This window comes from Crocodylus porosus, unplaced genomic scaffold, assembly GCF_001723895.1.
Source record: "Crocodylus porosus isolate Cpor-Errol unplaced genomic scaffold, CroPor_comp1, whole genome shotgun sequence".
Classification (NCBI taxonomy): Eukaryota; Metazoa; Chordata; order Crocodylia; family Crocodylidae; genus Crocodylus; species Crocodylus porosus.
The window spans coordinates 11,767,765-11,789,100 of NW_017728886.1; the positions used below are offsets into that span (position 1 = coordinate 11,767,765).

Genomic DNA, 21,336 nt, shown 5'->3' on the forward strand with positions numbered 1-21,336 from the left:
GAGGGGAGGATCCCCACTGCCCCGTGATGCATGGGGGGCTCTGTCGCAACCTGCTCTGCCAGCCCCGTCAATGGCTGCCCCACCTGGCCCCAGCGTCCGGGCTCTTTAAGAAAAGCCCTACAACTCACCAGCTGCTAGTGGCCATTGGCGCTTCTGGGGGCTTGTGACAGAGACCCCCCCCCCATGCAGAGCGGAACAGTGGGGTAACCCCCGCCCCCGGCCTAGCAGCAGCCAGTGAGTGCAGGGCTTTTTTTTTCTTCCAGGCAGGGCAGCCATTGACCTGGCTGGGAGACTGTGACAGGGATGGGGCCCGTTTGATTCAGGAGTCAGCTGAATCGATTAAGGACAGCGATTCGAATCACCGAATCAAATCACTGTCCCCTGAGTCAGCTGATTCCGAATTTAATACCAGCTGCTTCGCACAAGCCTAATAAGCAGCCATTTTCCTTTGATGTTACCTATCTTGACCTGCCAGCCATGAGTTTTGTAAGTATATATTGTCTCCGGTTTGAACAAAAAAGCCCCGTACCATGATTTTTTAAGATTCATACAAGAACATTAATGATCAATGAAACTGTGTTTCAATTTCGGGCAAATCTCTGTATAAAATATTCCATTAGTGTAAAAATCATCAGACCCAACTGTTTGCTATCAGCATGACAAAATAAGCATTGAAAGATGGGGTACATAATTCTGAGGAAGAAAATGCTTTGTCTCATGGCTGTGACACCTCCTTCAGAAACGAAAATTGAAAAAAGTCTTTGAGAAAGATACACATTTTTGTTTTTCCAGCCATGTTTCTCCACAACTATTTGATGCAACAAACATGGGTTATTTTAAGAATATTTTAATTAAAGCTAAAGTGGACACGGCAATTTCTGTTTAAACAAACATTTTTAACGTCTCTGCCATTTTAACAGTCCAAATATAATTTTGAGGCAGTTGACTGCTGTCAATACAGATACAAAAATTATTCTTTAGTAAACTGTTGCTGAATAAACCAGGTGGGGAGCATAAATCAATGCATACTGGGTATGTCTACTTACTGCGAAGTAGCATAGTTTACTGAGCAGTAAACCTTGCCAATCATGAGTAAGCCTGCAAATGCAAGTAGCAAATTTTCTTACAATTACTAATCTGCTCCTGGTCAGCTGGCCACCAGGGGGCAGGAGATTGCTCAAAGCCCCCAGGAGCTGCCTGCTGCTGGGGTGGGCTCCACGACCGGAGCCCGGAGAGGGACTATGTCCCCCTGCCCCAGCAGCAGAGAGTTCCATGCTGCCTACTCTGTGATTGTGATCGGAGTGGGAGCAGGAGCTGGGCCAGCTGGTGCTGAGAAATATGGGTTTCCCAGTGCCAGCCCTACGACTGTGGAGCTGGCGCTGGGAGCTGCCTGCTGGTGGAGGACCAGGGAGCCTGTTCCCCACCTAGCTCCATGATGGTGGAGCTGAGCAGGGAACAGGCTCTCCAGTCCCTGTCCCATGATCCCAGAGTGGGGGCTGGGAACTGTCCTGGTCAGGGACACGTCCCAGCCCCGCAACACAATTGGGGCAAGGGACTTGAAAAGAGCTGCATGGGACGGGCAGGTCTCAGCCCCTTCCCTGATCTACCAGTGGGGCAGCAAATAGTAAGCCCCCAGGCTTGGTGGGGGAATCTCTAATCAGGGAGCTGGGGCTGGGAGCTACCTGCTGCTGAGGCAGGGGTACATTGCCCCCTCCCTGAGCAGGCAGCCCCCTGGGGCAGGAAGCAATGTCCAGCCCTGGCAAGCACCCAGGGGGAGCCTAAAGCTTCACCTAGTGATGGCACAAGCCACTGCACGGCCCCAGGAAGCAAGAGCAGTTTGCTGTCATTAGCAACATGTCTGCTCCTGCTTTCCCTACATGTGCAGATACCTGTCCAGGAGTGTTTACTTGCAAGTAGTTTACTCATGAGTAAACTGCTCCTGGATCCGATGCATGTGTACACACAGCCACTGAGAATTATTTTTTTAGAAGAAGGGAGTGTAAGTTGTTTAGGTTTAAAACTCTGTTTGGTTGATAACCTAGCAGACAATAGAAGAAATGCGTTCAATGGACAGGTCCAGATGAGTGCAAATGTATGGTTTGTGGTGCCTCAAACCTGTCTGAGGCACTGCAAACTGCATGCAGTGCACATACAACTATGCCACGAATTTGCAGTGCAGTGCCAAAATTTGATACTGGGAACTCTGAGTATAAAAAAAAAATAGCAGTAAAAAATAGCTGCACAGTGCATGCTCCAGAAGCAAATCGCTGGAGCAACTGTAGACGCACCTCCAGGAAGACGTTCTGGCTGTTGGCCACAGCATCTCTCTTCCTCTAGGTCTGCCCTGGCTCCTCCAGCAGAGTGGAAGCCAGGAGCAGTGAGGAATGGGCAGTTGGCTTGAAGCAGAACAGTTTGCCCTGCACCATGTACTGTGGCAAAAAGTAGTGGCACAAATTTGTGCTACCTTTTGTGCCACTGCAAGTGCACACCCCTGCGTGTGAGGACGCGACCAATAGGTTTAATACTTAATTCTGCCCTTCAAATAATTCCACATTTTCCACAAAGTTTGCAGCAGCTGCATGTACAGATCATAGGACAGAGGTTAAGACAGTATGAAGTGCCATTCTGGGTCAGATCAATGGTTCACCTAGCCCAGTAACTTGTCTCTGAGAGATGCACGACTGCATCCTTTAGAGGGAGAGTATTTGTACAGGACTCATTTAGTATAATCCAGCCCTATCATACTCTCTCTGGAATCCACCAACATTGATTTAGAGGTGCCACAGGATACAATCATGACTGTTCTCTTTAATAGCTACAATATAGGAAAGCTTAAGCTTCAGAATTTGGAGAATCAAATATCATAATTTTGAAGCCAATCGAGGTTTTAGACCTAAAATCCTTTGGGCTTAAGCTGCAAAGTACTGCAAAAAAGTAGTCAAACGAGTAATAGACTAAGAGGATAAAGGTTGGAGCCATGCTGATCTAAAAAGCAAAAGGAGTCAGTGTGGAAGAGGCGATATGTTTAATTAAACCAGTTAGATAGTTGCAATTTTTTCTAGTTGTTCTAATAAAAGATATCACCTCTACCATACTGACTGCTAATGGACTAAGAAGCCTTTCCCATTTGATTATATAATGTTCTCATCCCTCCACTAGAGAGAGATATTAAAGGGACTGTTTTACGAATTTATAAATTCCCATCCATGGGAAGGGATCCTAGGACCTTCCAAGGGCTAGTGCCTCTTACCTTCTCCCACAATTACTAGACCTCCTTATCTAAGACTGATCCAGAAAGACTGACACTGATTTTCATGAGGAAAAAAGGCCGACAGTATTTAGAAGTATGGCTATCACATGATATTCAAGGCAATTGACAGAGCACCACAAAAAGGATATTATAATCTCCATTACATTTATAATTTTTTAGGAGTTAGTTCTACAGAATCTATCTGTTTCACTTCTATTACAGCACAATATAAACTAAAACAAATGAATGCTTTGTGGCATCAAAATAGTTGTAGATGTGGCACCAATTCAACAAGGGACTTAAGCATTTGCCTAACATTAAGCAAGTGAGTAGTTATGTTGAAGCCAACAGAATTATTCATGTATGGTAATTTAAGTCAGACATGTTTATGTACCTTGATAAACTGGGGCACAAAGAAGGAGCACATGCTCCTCTCCTAGCCTGAAATACCCCAAGTGGGATGAGGAGGAGATGGCATGACACCACAGGACTTCGTATCCCCGCTTCTCCGCTGCCTTAATCTTGGCAGTATTTGTGCAAGTCGAAGGAATGGTTCAGAACCTTTTAAATGGGAACACAGGCACTATAAAATTGCCACAAGTCCCATTAGCTACAGATTATTATTATTGCTATGAAAATATATAAATATGTTTAATTAAAATTAGACTGCTGTCAGAACAAGATTCCAGTGTCTGTTCTGTTTGCACACCGTTTCTACAACAGAATGGTAGCTGAATAAATAATGTTCTACAACAGCCTACACACTTGAGTGAAAAATGTTCTTACCCCTGGAATGACAACAGCCCCAATCCCATTCTTCAGTTTTGATCTACCTCGGCCACCTCTTCCTGAAAGTCCTGCACCACGTGGTCTCCGTTTCCCTGGGAATCCTGATCCGCGGCCCTGTTTAATATCAGATAATAATGTAATAAATCCAATGCAGAGCTCTTCACTGCAATGGGCTCTTGGTGCATCTCTGGATAGTCTTAAGTAAAAACAACTATTAATAATTATTAAACCACTGTTTAAATTGTAGTAGGACACCTTTAACAGGAGACTAAAACATGTTCCCTTGTTTGTGGTCTTCAGCAACTATTTATGTGACAAAAAATTATTACCTCTAACAAAAATCACTCAAAACCTGACTTCTGCCACAGGAATGACTGGTAGCACTGAAATGCATAGGGCTCAACGTAAATACTTTCTGCCTCATGGCTTTTAGAAACCATGAAGTTCAGACACAGTCTAGGCTTTCTGAATGTGGTGGTGATGATACTAAGCTAGTTATGGCGTAACCACCTTTCCTTTACCACAAATAGCAGCAAAAACATTACATATGGCTAGGACCTAACCCTGCTCTCTCCAAAGTCAATGGCTAAACTCTCTTTAATTCAACAGGAATAAGATCAATTTTTTCATGTTCAGTTTGTTGAATACCTGAAGGAAATGCTATGATTCTACATTTATATTTTCCTCTATGATATGGTTATTTTGCGGGGGCTGGGGCTACCCCTATACCTCCTTTGTGGATTTGCACTCATGTGGTCTGAGTGACAGACTGGATTCCTGTAATTTGCAAAGTATCTTCAAATTCAATGAATTGGGAAAAAGTAAACATCATGCTTTTTCAGTGTTAACTATCTAAAATTATTCTGATTTAATTTGGCTTTCATGAGTAAGCATGTTCATTTTATATCAAACTAGAAAGAAACATAGAAAGGAATTCCCCAATCACTTTCAAAGGGCAAAAGCATTATTGACAATGTCTCTGGCTGACATTTGTCCAACCACATTTACACAGATCACATTTACTTCAGACCTTTTATTCTACAATAACAGTTATGGTATGTATTCAAAAACAATGCTTTTGCACAACATAATACATACTGAAGCTGCTGTTGTCAAACATCTTCAGTTTTAAATGCAGAGTAAGAAATGCAGCTGAAGAAATCTGTGCTCGTAACTGCTATATTCTAACTTATTTTTACTGTCTGCAAGCTATTAACAACACCTGTGTCTGAATCCTTGCTTGACACTATGTTTTGATGCCAAAAACCCCCCAAGTTGAATTAGAAGTTTCATAAATAGACATATACTACTTTGAGCCATGGACTTCTCAGCAGAGGGGTGTCTTGGACCCATATGCAGAGCCTCCACTGACAGCAATGAAAACACCATGGTCTTAATCTGCTCAGCAAGATAGTTCAGATATGCCACTCTCTATTTATATAAAAGAGTCATGCAAGTTTGTGCTAATAGTTATCATGAAACAGAAAAAAAAAATCTCACTGGTAACCATATTATTGGTATCCATCTATTAATGGAACTAGAAAACAAAGGCCACATACAGACATCTGGGATTTTCCTAGGCAAGCTGTTACTCTCCCAAGAGAAACCATGAGTGTAGATGTTCAGGATTTGTCTCCCAGAATAAAAGTCGCTGCTCCAGGAGAAAAATAACCTGGAAACAACTAGAGTTAAATCACTCCAAGGAAAGTTTCTCTTGGGAGAGGGAACGTCTATACACATTCTAAGCACACGCTGCTTTGCTGGGCGATACAATAATGTACCATTTTAGAAACAAATAAAAGAAGGAGGCTTTTGATGGTCAGTCTTTGTTGGAAAAAGTAATTTTGTCTTTTACTATATGTAAGTGTACAACATGCACATGCACTTCATGCAAGTTTACTTCTATTAGTTATACAGTGCTCTGATAAGTTACTGACTTTTTGCATTTGGGATGACAATCAATTGGGTTATTTTCACATGACTGACAATGTAACAGGAACAGCACAAAACTGTATAAATGTTAATGCTAGACATTATGTTGAAAATTAACGTTAAAGCAGCAAAAGCTAAGCTAATAACAAATAAAAATAAACAAATTAGCATGAGTGTTAAAGTAAGGTGAAAATAAATCAATCAGTTTAAATCAACAGCAACCTACTTATGGTTTTACATTTTAGCATTACTCTTCTTCTACCCCTTTTTAATGCTGTAATAATTCAATTTAGCGTCATATTTCTTTGATGGCAGCTATCACTGGGGCAGTAGCCTCCTCCACCTACAATGACGTACAAGTAGCTTTTCTCTAACCTAAATGCTCTGTCGCTGGGGATTCCTTGTGTAAGATGTCTCCACAGCAGCAAACCTTTGTAACAGCCTAGAACACAATGCTTTTACAAATCTGGCTTTCCTTACTCCTAATGGCAAGGGGAGTTTCTTTGTCAAGCAACATCTTTGACAGTTATTTAGTGTTTTTACAGTTAAATCAAAAAATGGGTAATGAAAATTATTTTTCTGTATAAAATTCAAAATTTATGCAATGCCATCTCATTCTGGATGTGCTCTGGAAAGTTTATATTTCTAAGCTGAAAACTCCAGAGATTTAGCTTTTTCTTAAAAGTTAAAGAGCAATAAAATAGATTAGTTTGGTTGATTACATATAATTTTCATTAGTAGCCTCTACTGCATAAAGATAGCAATGGATACATGAATATAAATACAAATTATTTACCACTTTGATGCTCCAAATGGCACTGCCAGGAAGCTGTCTGGATTTAAAAATGTCCCGACCTTCTGAAATGTCTGGGGACCAGGAAGGTGGGCTCACTGTATTATTGGTACTCCAAGCCCCCTAGGATATACGGTAGGTGAGAAAATAGATGTATAAAACTCAGCAACATAAAAAAAAATTAAAGCAAGCAACGAAAAATTTCTGAAAAGCAAAGCACATGCAGGCATAAGCAATTTCTCCTACATTTATTTTATTGCAAAACTAGTTCATATCAGGGGAGAACTGCAAACTGCTGTTAAAATTTTCTCTAGCATAGATTTGAAACACCAGTGAGATTAAAAGGTGTGTAAGATGACTTTAAAAAAGCTACCTGACAACCTAAGAGAAAAGAGAGGGTTGATTAATAGAAGCAAGTCATAGGCAGTGCTTATAACACCACAATAAGGTTGCCTATACACATGCTCCAACATGTTCTAATTAGAATGTCCTAGAATTTTTTCAGTGTCATGTATATAAGGCCCTGTGAGTTTAAAAATGGCTGCTGATCTACTTTAACTAAAGCTAGTCAAATGAGCTTTAGTTAAAGCATCCCAAGGCCATGTTAAAACACGTGGCGGCTTAATACACGTGACACTGTGGTATTTTAATTAGACTGACTTTCCAGGAACTGCTCTAATCAAAATGCTCCCTCCCTCCTCACCCCAAGTACGTGTATAGGCACCCTAGGATTTGGAGTGTCAAGCCAAACAGACACTATTTCAGGTCACGAAAGGGCTTTCAGCTCTACACCTTAAGTTCCAGCTTTGACAGTGCAGGTGGCTCGCATTGCCTTCTCAGTCTAAAACTATTGACAACTACACCACATAGGCTGAGATGCACGTAATACAAAGGAAAATTAAACAGACATTAATGAAAAGGATAAATACAAACACTTAAGAAAATACTTCCTGATGGCAAGTACACCATACACGTAGAATCAAGAAAGTAGACAACTCAAGTTTTACCTTGAATTCAGTCCTAAAGGTTTAGATTAGTGGGTGCCTATACACGAGCAGGGAGGCTGTTTCGATGTGCTGGAATTCCAGCACGTCGAAGCAGACATGATTGAGTCTGCAGGAGCACGGCAATCGCCGTGGTCTAGCAGCCTCCTGCGTTTCGTGCATCAGCGTCCCTGTGCTTCAAAACGGAGATGGGGGAACTTTGAAGGTTGTTTGACAAGCTTTAGATAAAGCTCCCCCACCACCATCTTTACACACAGGGACGCTGATGCATGAAATGCTCTGGGCGCTTTAATTACAGTGGTTCTCAGAGCTGCTCTAATTAAAGAGAGCCCCCCCCACTCCCAAGCATGTGTATAAATGCCCAGTGTGCCTAAAGATTGATAGATTCTTTCCTACTAGTTCTTTGGAAGTAAAAAATGAACAACCAAAGCACTCCTCTCCTACCCCCCCACAGTCTAGGAGGAAGAGTAAAACATATTAAGGAAACTTATTGTTTTAATTTCCAAAGAGCTACATGCTGAAGTAATTTAATTTAAATCCCAGTCCAAGCATGAAGTAACATCAAGCATTTTAGTAGTCCTGACTTCACTTATATAAAACGGCCCATGGGCAGAAGTGTGTACAGAATATTGGCATATGTGACAATATACAGGAAAAAAAGTTGGCTTCACAAATCATCCTGGGTTTTTAAATGAATGTAGAGAAATTCAAGCAAAATGATGCACTATGGGAAAGTTTAATTTAAATTCAGGAGCCTATTACCACTACTTATCTCAGAGCTTGTCTACACACAGAAGTGGTACATAAATAACCGTGCCAGTATATTTAAAGTGGTACCACCCTATAATGTGAACTTGGTTGCATCAGCTTAAAATCTTTTACAGTGGTATAGCTATTCCTGTACGAGAAGAGTAACGTATACTATTATGAGGCATCTCTATGCCATAACTGGGCCCATACTCAGAATTTCTACCGGTATAATTATAGTGATAAAATAAAAAGAAAAAAACATCCCACTACCAGAAATAACGGTAACAGTAAAAAAGTCAGGTAAACTCTACACCATGTGGAGCCTCCATGAAAAGGAATTTAAATTGCCTTGGGTCTATAATAGCTCCCATTAAACTTAATGAAAATAGAAAGACTGCTATGGAAAAGTAAACTCTTTATGCTAAAATACAATGACAGTCAGGGTTTATGTTAGCAGATGAGTACTAATGTAGAGTTTAACACTTGGTTATTACACAACCTTTTTTTAAGCATCCAAAAAACAATAGAGCAGTACCTTCCAACTTGGGCATGATTAAGATATTTTTTGGAAAATTAAGTTTTACTTTTTTGGATTGTTAATCATTATTCCTGACAGCCATTACTTGCATTAGGTAATTATTCTTTATCCATAACAAAGTGATGGAAATTGCTTATCAAATTCCTGTGTTCATATGAGAGAGAAAGTACTAGTTGAGGGTCAAAACCCAAATATCTCAAAACCTTACATGAAGCTACTCTTAAAATGCCTTTAACTGCCTGGTCCTATTTGGAATATATTAACAAGATTTTTCTTTAGCAAGCACTCTTTTGTGATTAATCATATTCAAACAGGTTTAAAAACTAGTAGAAAATTAAATCTGAATATGAAATACCAGTCTTCCAAAACAAAATGTATTGTATAATATTCATGAACCACATTGTTTTAGATTAAATTTCTAATTGAATACAAGTTTTATTGTAGATCAGAAACATATTTGAATTCTTTGTCAGATAAACTTAATTAAAAAAACACACACTTGCAGAGTTATACGAACAAAATGAATTACATCAAAGAGATGCATTAATTATGCTTTAGCTTTTAATTAATGCCCATTACAGCATGACACTGGAGAAAAAGTTCTATTCAGTTCACTTATATCAAAACTATGGTAATAATTATGTACTTTGAAATAAACAGGAAGTCCTACTTCTCCATCATATTCTTGAGTCCTCAGATCTGAACAGCACAGCTGCAACTAAATTACAACAAAAGGAAGCAAAATGTCAACAAAGGTCAGGAGATCTTACTAAATCACCAGTGGCTGTGTTTAGCAAGCGAATGCCTTCTTTATGAAATATATTACAACCAGAAATGAACATAAACAAAACACGTTTCCCTCTCATTTCAACATTTAATAAAAACTTCATATAGTCTTCTAAGATTTCAAGTTTGTAGCAAAGAGAAAGATGTACATGGAAGCTAATATAACTTAAAACTGTTCCAAGTCTAACTTTCCTTGTATTAAAAATAAAACAACAATTGAAGTCATCATAACACCCCCTTCTTCTCAAACACCTCTAACCCCAGTTCTCATGTTGACATGCATCAGCACCGTTCCAATATAACCAAAAATAATTAAGACCGTAATATCCAAGAGAAAACACGCTCCAGAACCAACCACAGAGCTTTGCTCCCTTGCAGATCTTAGTACTTAGATGGATTGGGGGGGGGGGGAATCTCCCCTCAAATGACTTCGTAGTTTGTCTTTTACTTGATTCCAGCTAATCTTTTCACTTTGTGGGTGTTAACAATCCTCGATCTTCCGCTAATCGAGTTATCCTTTCTTTTACCACTATCCTATTTGCTATCTAAGCCTGTTAAGGTTTCTCAGGTCACTTCCCAGCATGTCCAATAAAGGTGGGTCCTCTGAATCTGTACTAGGTGGCTTTGAATCCACAACAAATACGTCAGGGAGGGTAGGGGCAGGGCTAAAAGCAGGCTAAGTTCTTCAGTGGGGCATCACTCAGAGACAGGAGGGAATTGCAAAGGTGAGGTGAAGAGATAACTGCAGTGACCCTCTCATGAGTTCTTCATTGCAGCAGGTGATGGGAACTGAACCAGTGGTGCAACCAGGGCAGCACAAGGCTGGGCATGGGGGATCTAAAGGGGTTGGTCACCCTGGGTAGGGGTGCTGTAAGTGGCTGGTGTGAATCCTTCCCCCAAACCCAACTGTTTGAATGAAAGAACCTCTTTCCCCCCCACCCCCAGAACCACAAAATGCCTCCCCCCATGTTACTTGGCCCCCACCCCCAGGAATCTTTTCCCCTGCCCTCCGCAGTAGGTAACTCCCTGTGGACTCTGGGCAGGAGGAAGGGGGCCAGGGCCTGGGGTATTACAGGGGTGAGGGACTGAGGGGGTATGCATCAGAGAGGAGCAGTGGGGGCCACATGGGTTAAATGGGGTGCGAGGGTTGTTGGGAGCAAAATCGTTAGTGGGGGGGGCGCAGTGGGTATAAGGGGCTGCGGGGGATAAAGCATAAAGGGCAGCAAGGGGCACTTTGAAGCATGGTAGGGTGTCTAGGGGCCCACACGTTGGGATGCAGGAAGCAACTCTGTCCATAACCAAGCTACAGGGTAACCATTGCACCCCCTGGCACTGGGTGCTTGCTCCACCCTGGAGCTGGCAGTCAGTCCCCCACAAGCCCATTGTTTTGATTGGATCTTAAACTGAATAAGCCCTATGCCCCTTAGATATTGGGAAAGCATCTAGTATCTTTTTAACAGAAGAAATGCATGTGTTATTGTATGTGAACATGCACCATACCATCTACAGCCTCTTGGCAAAATCCTAGATCCACCCATGCTAGAAATCATATTAAAATTACTGGAAAAACAATCACAAAAAAAAACACAGAAAAGTAAAGTAAGCTACAGAGTGACCCAGATATAGTTGAGAAAACAATGTAAAATTGGTTGTGAAAATTACTTTGTACTTTACAAGCAGTTAAAAAAAGCATTAAAACATACAAAAAACACCTGAAAGAATCGCTCAAATTGCTGCTTTGCTGCCCAGGTAACAGAAAATATCATTTCTGTATTTTAATTTTAACTAAATACAGTACTTTGTATTTAATGCTCCTACCAATCCTCCTGTTAAAAAACAGAAGCAAATACTCCATTTGTTATAATTTTCTACACTATAACCCCTTTCACAAGCTACTCTAAATTGCTTTTATCCATTAGTGCTAGAATGGAGGGTATGCTGTAATGATGCATGTTCATTGATTTCATATGCGCATTATGTTCCATAGATAATTTCTCTCTCCAATGCATAATGCTGTTGTGAAAATGACTTATGATCCATACAAAAAATATTCTCAAGTATTATCCAAACCATATTCTTCTGCGTAAGGTTAGCCCTGATTTTTTCCTGTGGCAAATAACTGCTTTGTGATAGGCACATTCCTAGAAAAAAAAGTGTCATTAAGCTGGTGTTAAGATTTTTTAAAAATCACCACAGAAAAGAATAAGCTATTACCAAAAAATGCTGAGAGTCTGTATTTCTGTATTCCTGCCTCCTTTCCTATATTGACAGGTACAGGTGAATTATCTTTATATGATACAGAAGAGACACTGCATAGTTATCCTGATGAATACTGTTTTATTGTTGACTACTGGTGACCAACAGCAGGTGTGTCTTTGATCTACAGGACACCAAAGACCTTGCTGAGGCTGATGTGTGTGCTAGCCAACGTTCATTCAGGATGCTTGTAAAAAGCAATTAAGCTTCTTTATGGAGTAAGATAGAGGGAAGAAGAGAAGACTGCCAAAGGAACTATGCCATATGCCAGGCTAATCAGAAGCTGAGTTATATGGATGGAGACGTTTTTCCAGGGGGCTGACTGCAAAAATCTATGGGCTTGTCTATACTAAAACAATAAAACAGTAGAATTAACCTAACAAACCCCACCAGTGGAGATGCAACAAAGTTCTTCTGCTGGTACACATTGAATTGATTCCAGAAACAGAAGTTATATTGCCTGGAGGACCATTTTTCCAGGCAGAGCTGTGCCTACCTTAGCAGTTAAGAGTCTACATTGGTGAGAGTCTATACCTCTGTCAGTTAGAGAGTATGTTATTGTAATTTGAATGTAATGCACATACCAGCAGAAGGAACAAGGGGGTAGAACTGACTCACTCAGGGTACTCATGGGTAGCATCCCCTTGGAGGCCAGTCTGAGGGGGAAAGGAGTCCAGGAGAGCTGGCTGTATTTTAAAGAAACCTTATTGGGGGGTCAGGAATGAACTATTCAGATACACAAGATGACTAGCAAGTATGGCAGAAGACTAACTTGGCTTAGCAGGGAACTCTTTAGTGAGCTAAACACAAAAAGGAAGCTTACAAGAAGTGGAAACTTGGACAAATGACTAGGGAGGAGTGTAAGAGTACTGCTCAGACATGCAGAGATGAGATCAGGAAGGCCAAAGTGCAGTTGGAACTGCAGCTAGCAAGGGAGGTGAAGAGTAACAAGAAGGGTTTCTACAAGTATGACAGCAACAAGAACGTCAGGGAAAGTGTGGGGGGTCCTTTACTGAATGGGGGAGGCAGGAAATCACCGATACATTTTCCTATCCTTACGATGGGATTTCGTAGCACTGCCTAGAATGAAGCTGGATCACCCCTGAAATACGATCATTCAAAAGAAGGTAGGCTACACAAATATGCTTTATCTTTTCTTGGGCACTAACAAATGGAGAAGACCACAAGAAAGGAAAGTGTATCGGCTAATGTGGTGTCTATATTAAACCTGTCCAGGCCTGCACAGAGGACTTGTGTTGTACTAGAAAACTTCCCCAAAAAAATCCAGCTTGGACGCCCTAGCCTCCTGTAGCAGAAAGAGTGTCACTGCTACTCTCCCATTCCTATCTTCTTTTGTATTATCTCGAGGAGCAGGGGATGGGAGGAAGCGTGCAAGGAATTTGCTCGGCTTTTCAAGATGCCATCCGCAAGCTCATATCCCAGGTACTGATATGGAGTCTGCAAGAAACTTTGCTATTTCTAAATGCAAAGAAGTTGATCATCAGCCCATCATACTGACGTACAACGAACAAAATATTTCTCTGGGCAAAAGAGCTACTCTTCTAATTTGATTTCTGCTTCCTCAGTTTTGACAACATATTTGTTTGGCAATGTACAGAGACAGGTAGGACAGGAGAATTTCTCTCTGGGACTAAGCTGGTCATACCTTTCCAAACCATTATACCCTGCTCCTGTACTCTGTCACAACTAAAGCAAGTCTGCTATTCAGCCTCACTGGCTCCAAGGGCCCAATAAATCGCTACTTGCCCCTTATAGTCATTCCCTGAACAAAACTGAATATTGCTCTGAAGAAAGAAAGAAAAAAGAATAAACAGCAACCCCCTCTCCAATACAAAACCCCAAAAGCAACATTTAATTCTCTGCATTCACCATTTGTGGGAGCAGACAATATGCAACTGGACCTACGTTTCTGCCAGTAGCAGAGATGATACAGTGATGGAATATATGGAATTACTTGACAGGTATCATATGAGCTCTGTATCACTGAAGCATGCCTATGTATGAGATGAGAATTCCCAAAAGGCTTCAACAAAATTAGATTTCTGTTTCTCTGACACTACTTGATTTCCATTATGGCCATCTTCACTCACTGTTAACATATTTCAGAGATGAGGCTTTGTACCCGCAGTGGCATACGTATATCCTTAACCCCAACCTATAATTAACTTCCCTAGCACCAGGTATCTGTGTTTGTCCTGAAAACGATACTGCAGGAACCATATCACCATATCTGCATCAGTTTTGTCTTTGCACAGAGGTCTGATAGGAAAAATGGTCTGGGAGGAAGAAAATGAGCGAGTCTTTTCTCTCTCAAAGCCAATAGTATTTTTACTATGATGTTGGAGTGAGACCTTTGGGAATATATGACAAGTTAAATGATAAATTATAGAAGTTGTGGGGAAAAAGCTTGCCATCTACCTACTAAACAAAAACTGTCTGAGGTTTCTAAAATGGAAATGCTTTAAAAAGACAAGCTTCCTTAACTTTCTTTAGACACTTAGGACCCTGCTCTGTTGGCTCCTAGTTCTCTGAAGCTAGAAGCAGGAGAGAGAGAGAGAGAGAGAGAGGGAACAAGGATACATAGTAGATAAAGGATGATTTTTCTCACATCACTGTCTTTCCAAGACAAAGGTGAACTTGATATTCTTGGAGACTTCCATCTGGTACTTCTCAATGGAAAGCATCCTGTGACCTCACCTGAGCAAAACCATATGCAGGACCTTTTGCTCCTGAACTGAGGAACCCTAGCACCAACCAGGAATCCGAACTTCAGACAAGGTTGCTTGGGACATTTGCAGAAAGTTTTGAGGCAATATAGTGTGGCTATTGACAAGTCTTGCGCGAAGCAGCAAGTATTCACTTCAGATTCGGATTCGGCAGATTTGGAGGACAGCGACTCAATTTGGAGATTTAAATCACTGTCCTGATTTGATTTGGCTGAATCAGATCTGAAAGATTTGGCACTGCTTGGGCCATTTGGCCATAGACTAAACAGGCAGTTGACAGCTGCTTCCAGCTGGTAAGTCTGTTGGGGTTGAGGAGGGGAAGGGGCGTAGGGGAGGGAGGGTTTGGGGCTGGGATATGCTGCCCAGCTGTCGCAGGGGCGGGGCAAGTTACTTGGAGAGGGATGCAGGGGGGTGCAAGATGCAGGCGCAGCAGCGCTGGGAGCAAGGGCTCTGCCCTGCTGTTGCATGCCCAGCCGGGGTGGGGGAAGGGGGGATGCGGGTGTGGTTCACTCTAGGTGGAAGGGGGCTAATGGCAGCAGGGCAGAGTCCCTGCTCCCAGCGCTGCTGCATCTACACCCCGTGTCCCTTTGCAGTGGCTGGAAAGTGGCGGCGGGGCAGAGGCCCCACTCCCAGCACTGCTCCATCCGCATCTGCATCCTGGTACCCTGCAAACTGGCTGGCAAGTGGCAGCAGGGCAGAGACCCCGCTCCCAGCAACGATGCAGGCATGGCAGTGCTGGGAGTGGGGGCTATGCCCTGCTGCCACTTGCCCCCTGCCCAGAGCGAGCTGTGCCTGCTTTGCACCTCCCCCCACCATGCCTGCCAGGCAAGCAGCAGCAGGGCAGAGCCTCCGCTCCCAGTGCTGCCATGCCTACATCCAGCAACACCGCCTCCCTCACCCCAGCTGAGCAGCTTGTCCCAGCCCCAGCCGGCGTGGAGGGGTGTGGGATGCAGGGGGCTTTGCCCTGCTGCTGCTTGCCAGCTGGCACAGAGGGGTGTGGGATGCAGGCACTGCAGCCTGGAGTGAGCCATGCCCACATCCCTCCCCCCCACCGGGAAAGTTGCAGCAGGGCAGAGCCCTGCCTCCTAGTGCTGCTGCACCCACATCCCCCTTGCTCCAGCTGAGCAGCTTGTCCCAGCCCCAATCCCTCCCTCCCCTACACCCCTTCCCTCCCCCCAACCCCAACAGACCTACCAGCTGGAGGCAGCTGTGTCAGCTGCCTGTTTAGTCTATGGCCAAATCTTTTCTGAATCTTTTTCCGAATCGATTTGGACACTTTGAATTGATTTGGACCTTTTAATTGGTCTCCCAATTCAATTCAGATTCGGAGATTTGGTCCCTGAATCAGGCCAAATCTCCTCTGAATCAAATTGGCTACCAAAGCTTTGCACAGCCCTACTACTGAACCTGCATTTTTTCTATGCATTTACTTTTGTTGAACTACATGGATTGCTTCAGATTACCATGTGGTCAGTATTACCTTCTAAAATGTCCAGCAGCAGTCAGGCTATTGTTGAGTTTTCTGCTGACTCTGAATAGCCTCAGTTTTCCAGCAAGCTTCCTCAGATAGCTGGGAATTGGTTTCTCAAAACTTGATCCCAAGGTCCCATATCTGTACTTGCAGCTGTTCCTCTCTTTCCCCCATCTTCCTTAGCCCCACCCCACAACCAGGGGAAGTAGAAATTATTGCAGCTGCCACTAAGACAGCTATGCAAAGGAGGGGGAACACAATGTATGCACCCCTCTACACACACACCTTGCCTCCCTCAACTTCCTCTGGCAGTTGGGCGTTGCTGCTTTCAGAGCATGCAGCTCTTTTACAACAGAGCTTGTTTCTGTTAAAGTTTAAATTAAAAAGAAGATTGCAATCAGCCGTGGTTGGCAATCGGCAAAAATCAGCTGTGCAGGGTGCTGACTCACAAGAGAACTAGATACTATTTTGGCAGCAGCTTGAAAAAATGCTTCCATTGTGTTGGGGCATCTGCAGATTTTAAATTTTGCATTTTTCCCTGATGGAATAATTTTTCTTTTAGCAGGTAATAGTCAGATTAAGTACCACCATACTTGCCTACCCAACATTAGCACTGCTTGTGAAAGTACTTGGGGTGTCAGAACACAGTTATTTGTTTGCTTGAAAAGCCCCTGAAAACCATGGCTTCAGCAGGTATATAAGATTTGAATTTGACTGGTGCTTTAGAAAATGGAGGCTACACTTGAAAGTAAGAAATGAAAGCCTCAGAGGCTTCTTACTTTTGCTAGTTGTTCCACATCTGGGTGCTGTCCCTCTCATTGCCTTGTGCCACTTGCTGGAATCAGGGGAAAGTGTTGGTGAGGGATAACAACCTGCATTAGAAGCTGGGAACCATCACTTGGATATGAGGGTATGGTCAACCACAGTGGCAGGTAGGAGGGCTGCCTAAAACCTCCCTATCTTTTGGATTTGGAAAGAAATCCATATTTTACCTTCCTAGCATAGCTAAAACTAGTCTCAAACAGCTGCAGACCTCCTAAGCAGAGTGTCCACTCTTGCCCTGACAGTCCATCTGGTGGGTGGCAATTTATTTTTTAAACTATAATCTACTCCTGGAGTCCCTGACTCTTATTTGGGCTCCTGATATTCTTGTTCCAAGGAGGACTAATTCATTTTGGGCAGGGAAGGGATGGTATAAGCTTGCCCAGAAGAATCAGCATGTGTCTATGGTGCAGCCTTTTCTGGATTAATCTGATGTTGCACGCCAAGGAAACTAGGAGCTGAAAACTACAGAAACATAAAACAGAAAGAGACTCCTTACTGCACGCTCTTTGGGATCGGCAGTGTTTGAGCGCCATTCAGTGCTGCGACTCTGCAATGCACAGGGACCAAAAGAGGAGCGAGACCACAGAAGAAGAGGAGGGGGAGGTAGTTAGCTGCATTCGTCTGAAGTTAGGCATAAGGCAGGGTAGATTTGCACCTTGACAGACTAACTAAATCAGAGATCTAAAATAAATCAGAGGAAGAAGAAGAAATGTTTGAGCTCTGCAGTTACAAGGGATGACTATTTATGTGGAGGATAGGGACTCAAGTGTCATACTTCATCTGGTACTCTTCTGGGATATTGGGAGGGGAGGGCTCGCTGCCTAAGAGCCTGTTCTTGCCCTCTTTCCTGCTGTAGACAGAAAAGGCAAAATGATGTTGCCTGGCACGGCCTGCATCTAGCCGAGCAGATGTGACCACTCCACTTGGGTCTTGCTCTTTTCCTGCCCCAGCTGGGTTGTGAGGGGAAACTGCACTCAGTCTTTTCCTTTTGGCTTTCTCGTCTTAGCTCCCCCACCCCCCCCGAAGCCTGCAGCTACTGCTCATTCCTCAAAGGAAGTGGAGGCAGGAAGGGCAATCTTCTGAAGAGGCACATGCAGCCATGATGCATTTCTGGGGATCAGATAGGCAAGTCATTAGTCCAAGAACTGTGATACAAAGCTTGGAAAGTCCCTCAGAAAAGCCTTTGCAACAGAGGTGTGCCCAGGCAGGCAGGCAGGGGAAAAGGCAACTTGAAGGAACTTCAGGAGACAGGGCTTCCCCTCGCTGCCTGTGACAGACAAGTCTGGTTGTAGCCCAAACCACAAGCTTGAGCTTTATGACACCCTGCAAAACCCACAGTAACGGGTCTGTGGATATTAGGGTTGCAAAGGAGCTCAAGTATCATCCGGCCCAACCCTCTGCAGAGGTGCAATATCTGCTGAGAACTATATATCTATATATATTTCTCTAGAAATGAATTTGAAAATTTACTATATATTAATACTATATTATATATATTACTATAATACTAGATAATATATATATTACCTTCCAGCTTTTTTTCCCAAAATAATTTATCCTCTGGCAGAAAGCAACACATGAAATTATATATAGTTTTCCTCAGGTTAGGCATGGGAATGTATCGAAATGGGGATTATGACTTTATGGCATCACTCCAGCCTCTCTGTAGTATGTGAACCAATTTCCAAAAAGAGGCTGAATAGGTTGTTTGTACAGAAAGTAGAACAGAGAGAAGGTCTTGTTTGTTAGAAATGAGAAACGCTGGCTTCTGCCTTCTGAACTGGGATGAACATAAGAGATCACTATATTTATACTCCAATTTTAAAAGAGCAAAGATAATAAAAACACAAGCAGAAACAAAGTGTGTATGCGTGTCTGTGTGTGTTCATTCCTAGACATTTCTTCAGAGATTACTATTGTGATCTACAGTGACTGATTTGCCACAAGTATAAAATTTCTCTAATAATGTTGACTCTTGCTGGTTAGTGGATTCAAGGCATTTTCTAGGAGGAATCCACATACTGAAAATTTTTAAATACACTACTTACCCAATGGGGATTGTCTGTTTGTTTATACACTGCTCAAAAGGGAAACTGCTTACCTGTAATTGGACTTTTCTAAAAGCTAGTATCCTCTACAGACCCTCATTCCCAAGATCTCAGTCCCTCAGCCAAAGGACGAGACTAGGAAGCCGATGTTGTAAAATTCAGAATACTCACTGGGGATGGTTACTGCACTGTCTCAAGGGTATGCATATACATGTACATACAGCTACATACTGTAGTAGACAATGGCTTGCAATAATCACAGGATGATAAACACAGAATTGCTAGTCTCATAGGAAGTATGGTTCTAATGATGAAACTATCTTTAGAAAACATTAACCACAGACAGCAATTCCCTTTGCTCGAAAGATAGGTATCTCTTCTGCTGAGCCCAAAAATCACACATTCAAGTGTAACATTCAAGTAAATAATATAACAAAAATAAGAATCAAGGAAGAGTACAAAAATGAGATAACCTACATGTACACAAAACCTACAGAATAAAGGCAGAGGACAGTTATGTTTACTTTTAATGAAGATTTTAATCAAGTATCCAGAGATTCTTATTTATTTTCTATTCAGTCTTTACTGAGGCAAATTTTCCCCAACTTCATTAAAAGTTTGCCTGAGTAAGGGCTGAAAAACAAAAGAAAAATAATTGAGAACCTGAAAATTGGGACCCAAAAGTTTGCATGCATTTTTCTTACAATGAAATTACAATTGGAAGCAAGCAAGTTTCAAGTTAGTATGTATTTTGGAACAGACATCAGTGGGAGTCTTTTCATTAATTTAAATTAACTTTAGATTAGTGCATTAGTTCCTGTCCCTGTTAAAAAATTGGGGGGGAAAATGAGCAAAAGAAATCCCAACTGAGCAAAAGAATCATAGTATGCAACTGATCCATTTTTCTTGACAATTCAGTGGAAATTATGGGAAATGTTTGCCCAGCAAATCCTGGTATCTGACACAAAAGCAAGAACACCTGCGTTACTTCAATTGCTAGACATTAAATCATCAATTATGTGCTAGATTTTCTGATCCTACATCACTACACCTCAGAGCATTAGTACATTTTGATATCATGAAGGACCTCAAAACACATATTCCAAAAGATATATGGGCTTTTCTTCTTCCTGTTTTAAAAATACTGTAGAAATTGAAATCTACTGTAAATCTAATGTAATCCTACTGCACTATTCATTAGCCCCAGAAAAAATAATCTTTTTATCTAACTTAGCTTTTAGATTACAACACTAAAGGCTGTGAGGAGGAAGAGGAGGAGGAAGACCTACTTACCTTTTTTGCATTAATGGTTTTTAAAGGAACTGGGCAGGATAGAATAGAATTGCATTTAGCTGCTAAATAGGTGAAACAGACTCTTACCCTGGATGTACAAGCAAATGTTAATACAACGTTAGAGCTCAAGTCTGCTTGCATTAGACTCAACGGCCATCATAACTTGACCTGATTATTTATAAAGAGGAGTCTACAGTAGGAAACATAACATCCAGGGCTTTTTGTTGCTTTTTAAAGTTGCACACTTATTTGTTTTCATAATAAATGCACTGTAAGTCTTAAGAAATAGGAACAGTTTTATGCGATTATACTAACATTCAGAAAAAAATTAGTTCATATGTTTCCACAAGCCATTTATCAATGTGGGTCTGTCCTTAATGATCCCCTTTGTGGGCTCTGCAGCAGCTGATACGAAGCAACTTTATGACCAGAGCTGTGGCACAGCTCTGCTGCTGTGAATTATGGGGCCAGCAGTGTTAGTAATCAACATTACATTTACTGGATCACAAAGCAAAGAAGTTACTTCAGAAAAAGTCAAAGTTCAAAGTGACACTAGAATTTTTTTTAAATTGCATAAAGGAACTAAGAAAAAAACAGAAACATACAAGTAATTTAAAGACATTAAAGTACTAGCAATACTTAGAAAGTTATAAAGCGGGGAATACTGTCTTCTTAAATACTACAAAACAAAAGAGCAGGAGTAAGCATGCAATGTTTTCCCAGTAGTTTAATGGTATTTTTTTTTGAATTACTGTATCTGTTTAGCGAGTTTCACAACATTCTTGCATACAAGAAAAATAATTGAGGAAACTGCCAAGTCCCAGTGGGTTGAATTATCTTATATGCAGTTTGTT

General features: G+C 41.8%; 1 protein-coding gene across 2 annotated transcripts in view; it reads right to left on the reverse strand.

Moving 5' to 3' along the window:
• The window catches only part of KMT2C (lysine methyltransferase 2C), a 287,322-nt gene that overhangs the window by 100,537 nt on the left and 165,449 nt on the right, over positions 1-21,336 (reverse strand). For both annotated transcript variants that reach the window (XM_019530420.1, XM_019530412.1), the window contains exons 14-16: positions 9,703-9,774; positions 6,768-6,887; positions 4,037-4,153 (exon numbers count right to left, since the gene is read on the reverse strand). In XM_019530420.1, the coding sequence (XP_019385965.1) occupies positions 4,037-4,153; positions 6,768-6,887; positions 9,703-9,774 (309 nt within the window). The remainder of the gene's footprint in view (positions 1-4,036; positions 4,154-6,767; positions 6,888-9,702; positions 9,775-21,336) is intronic.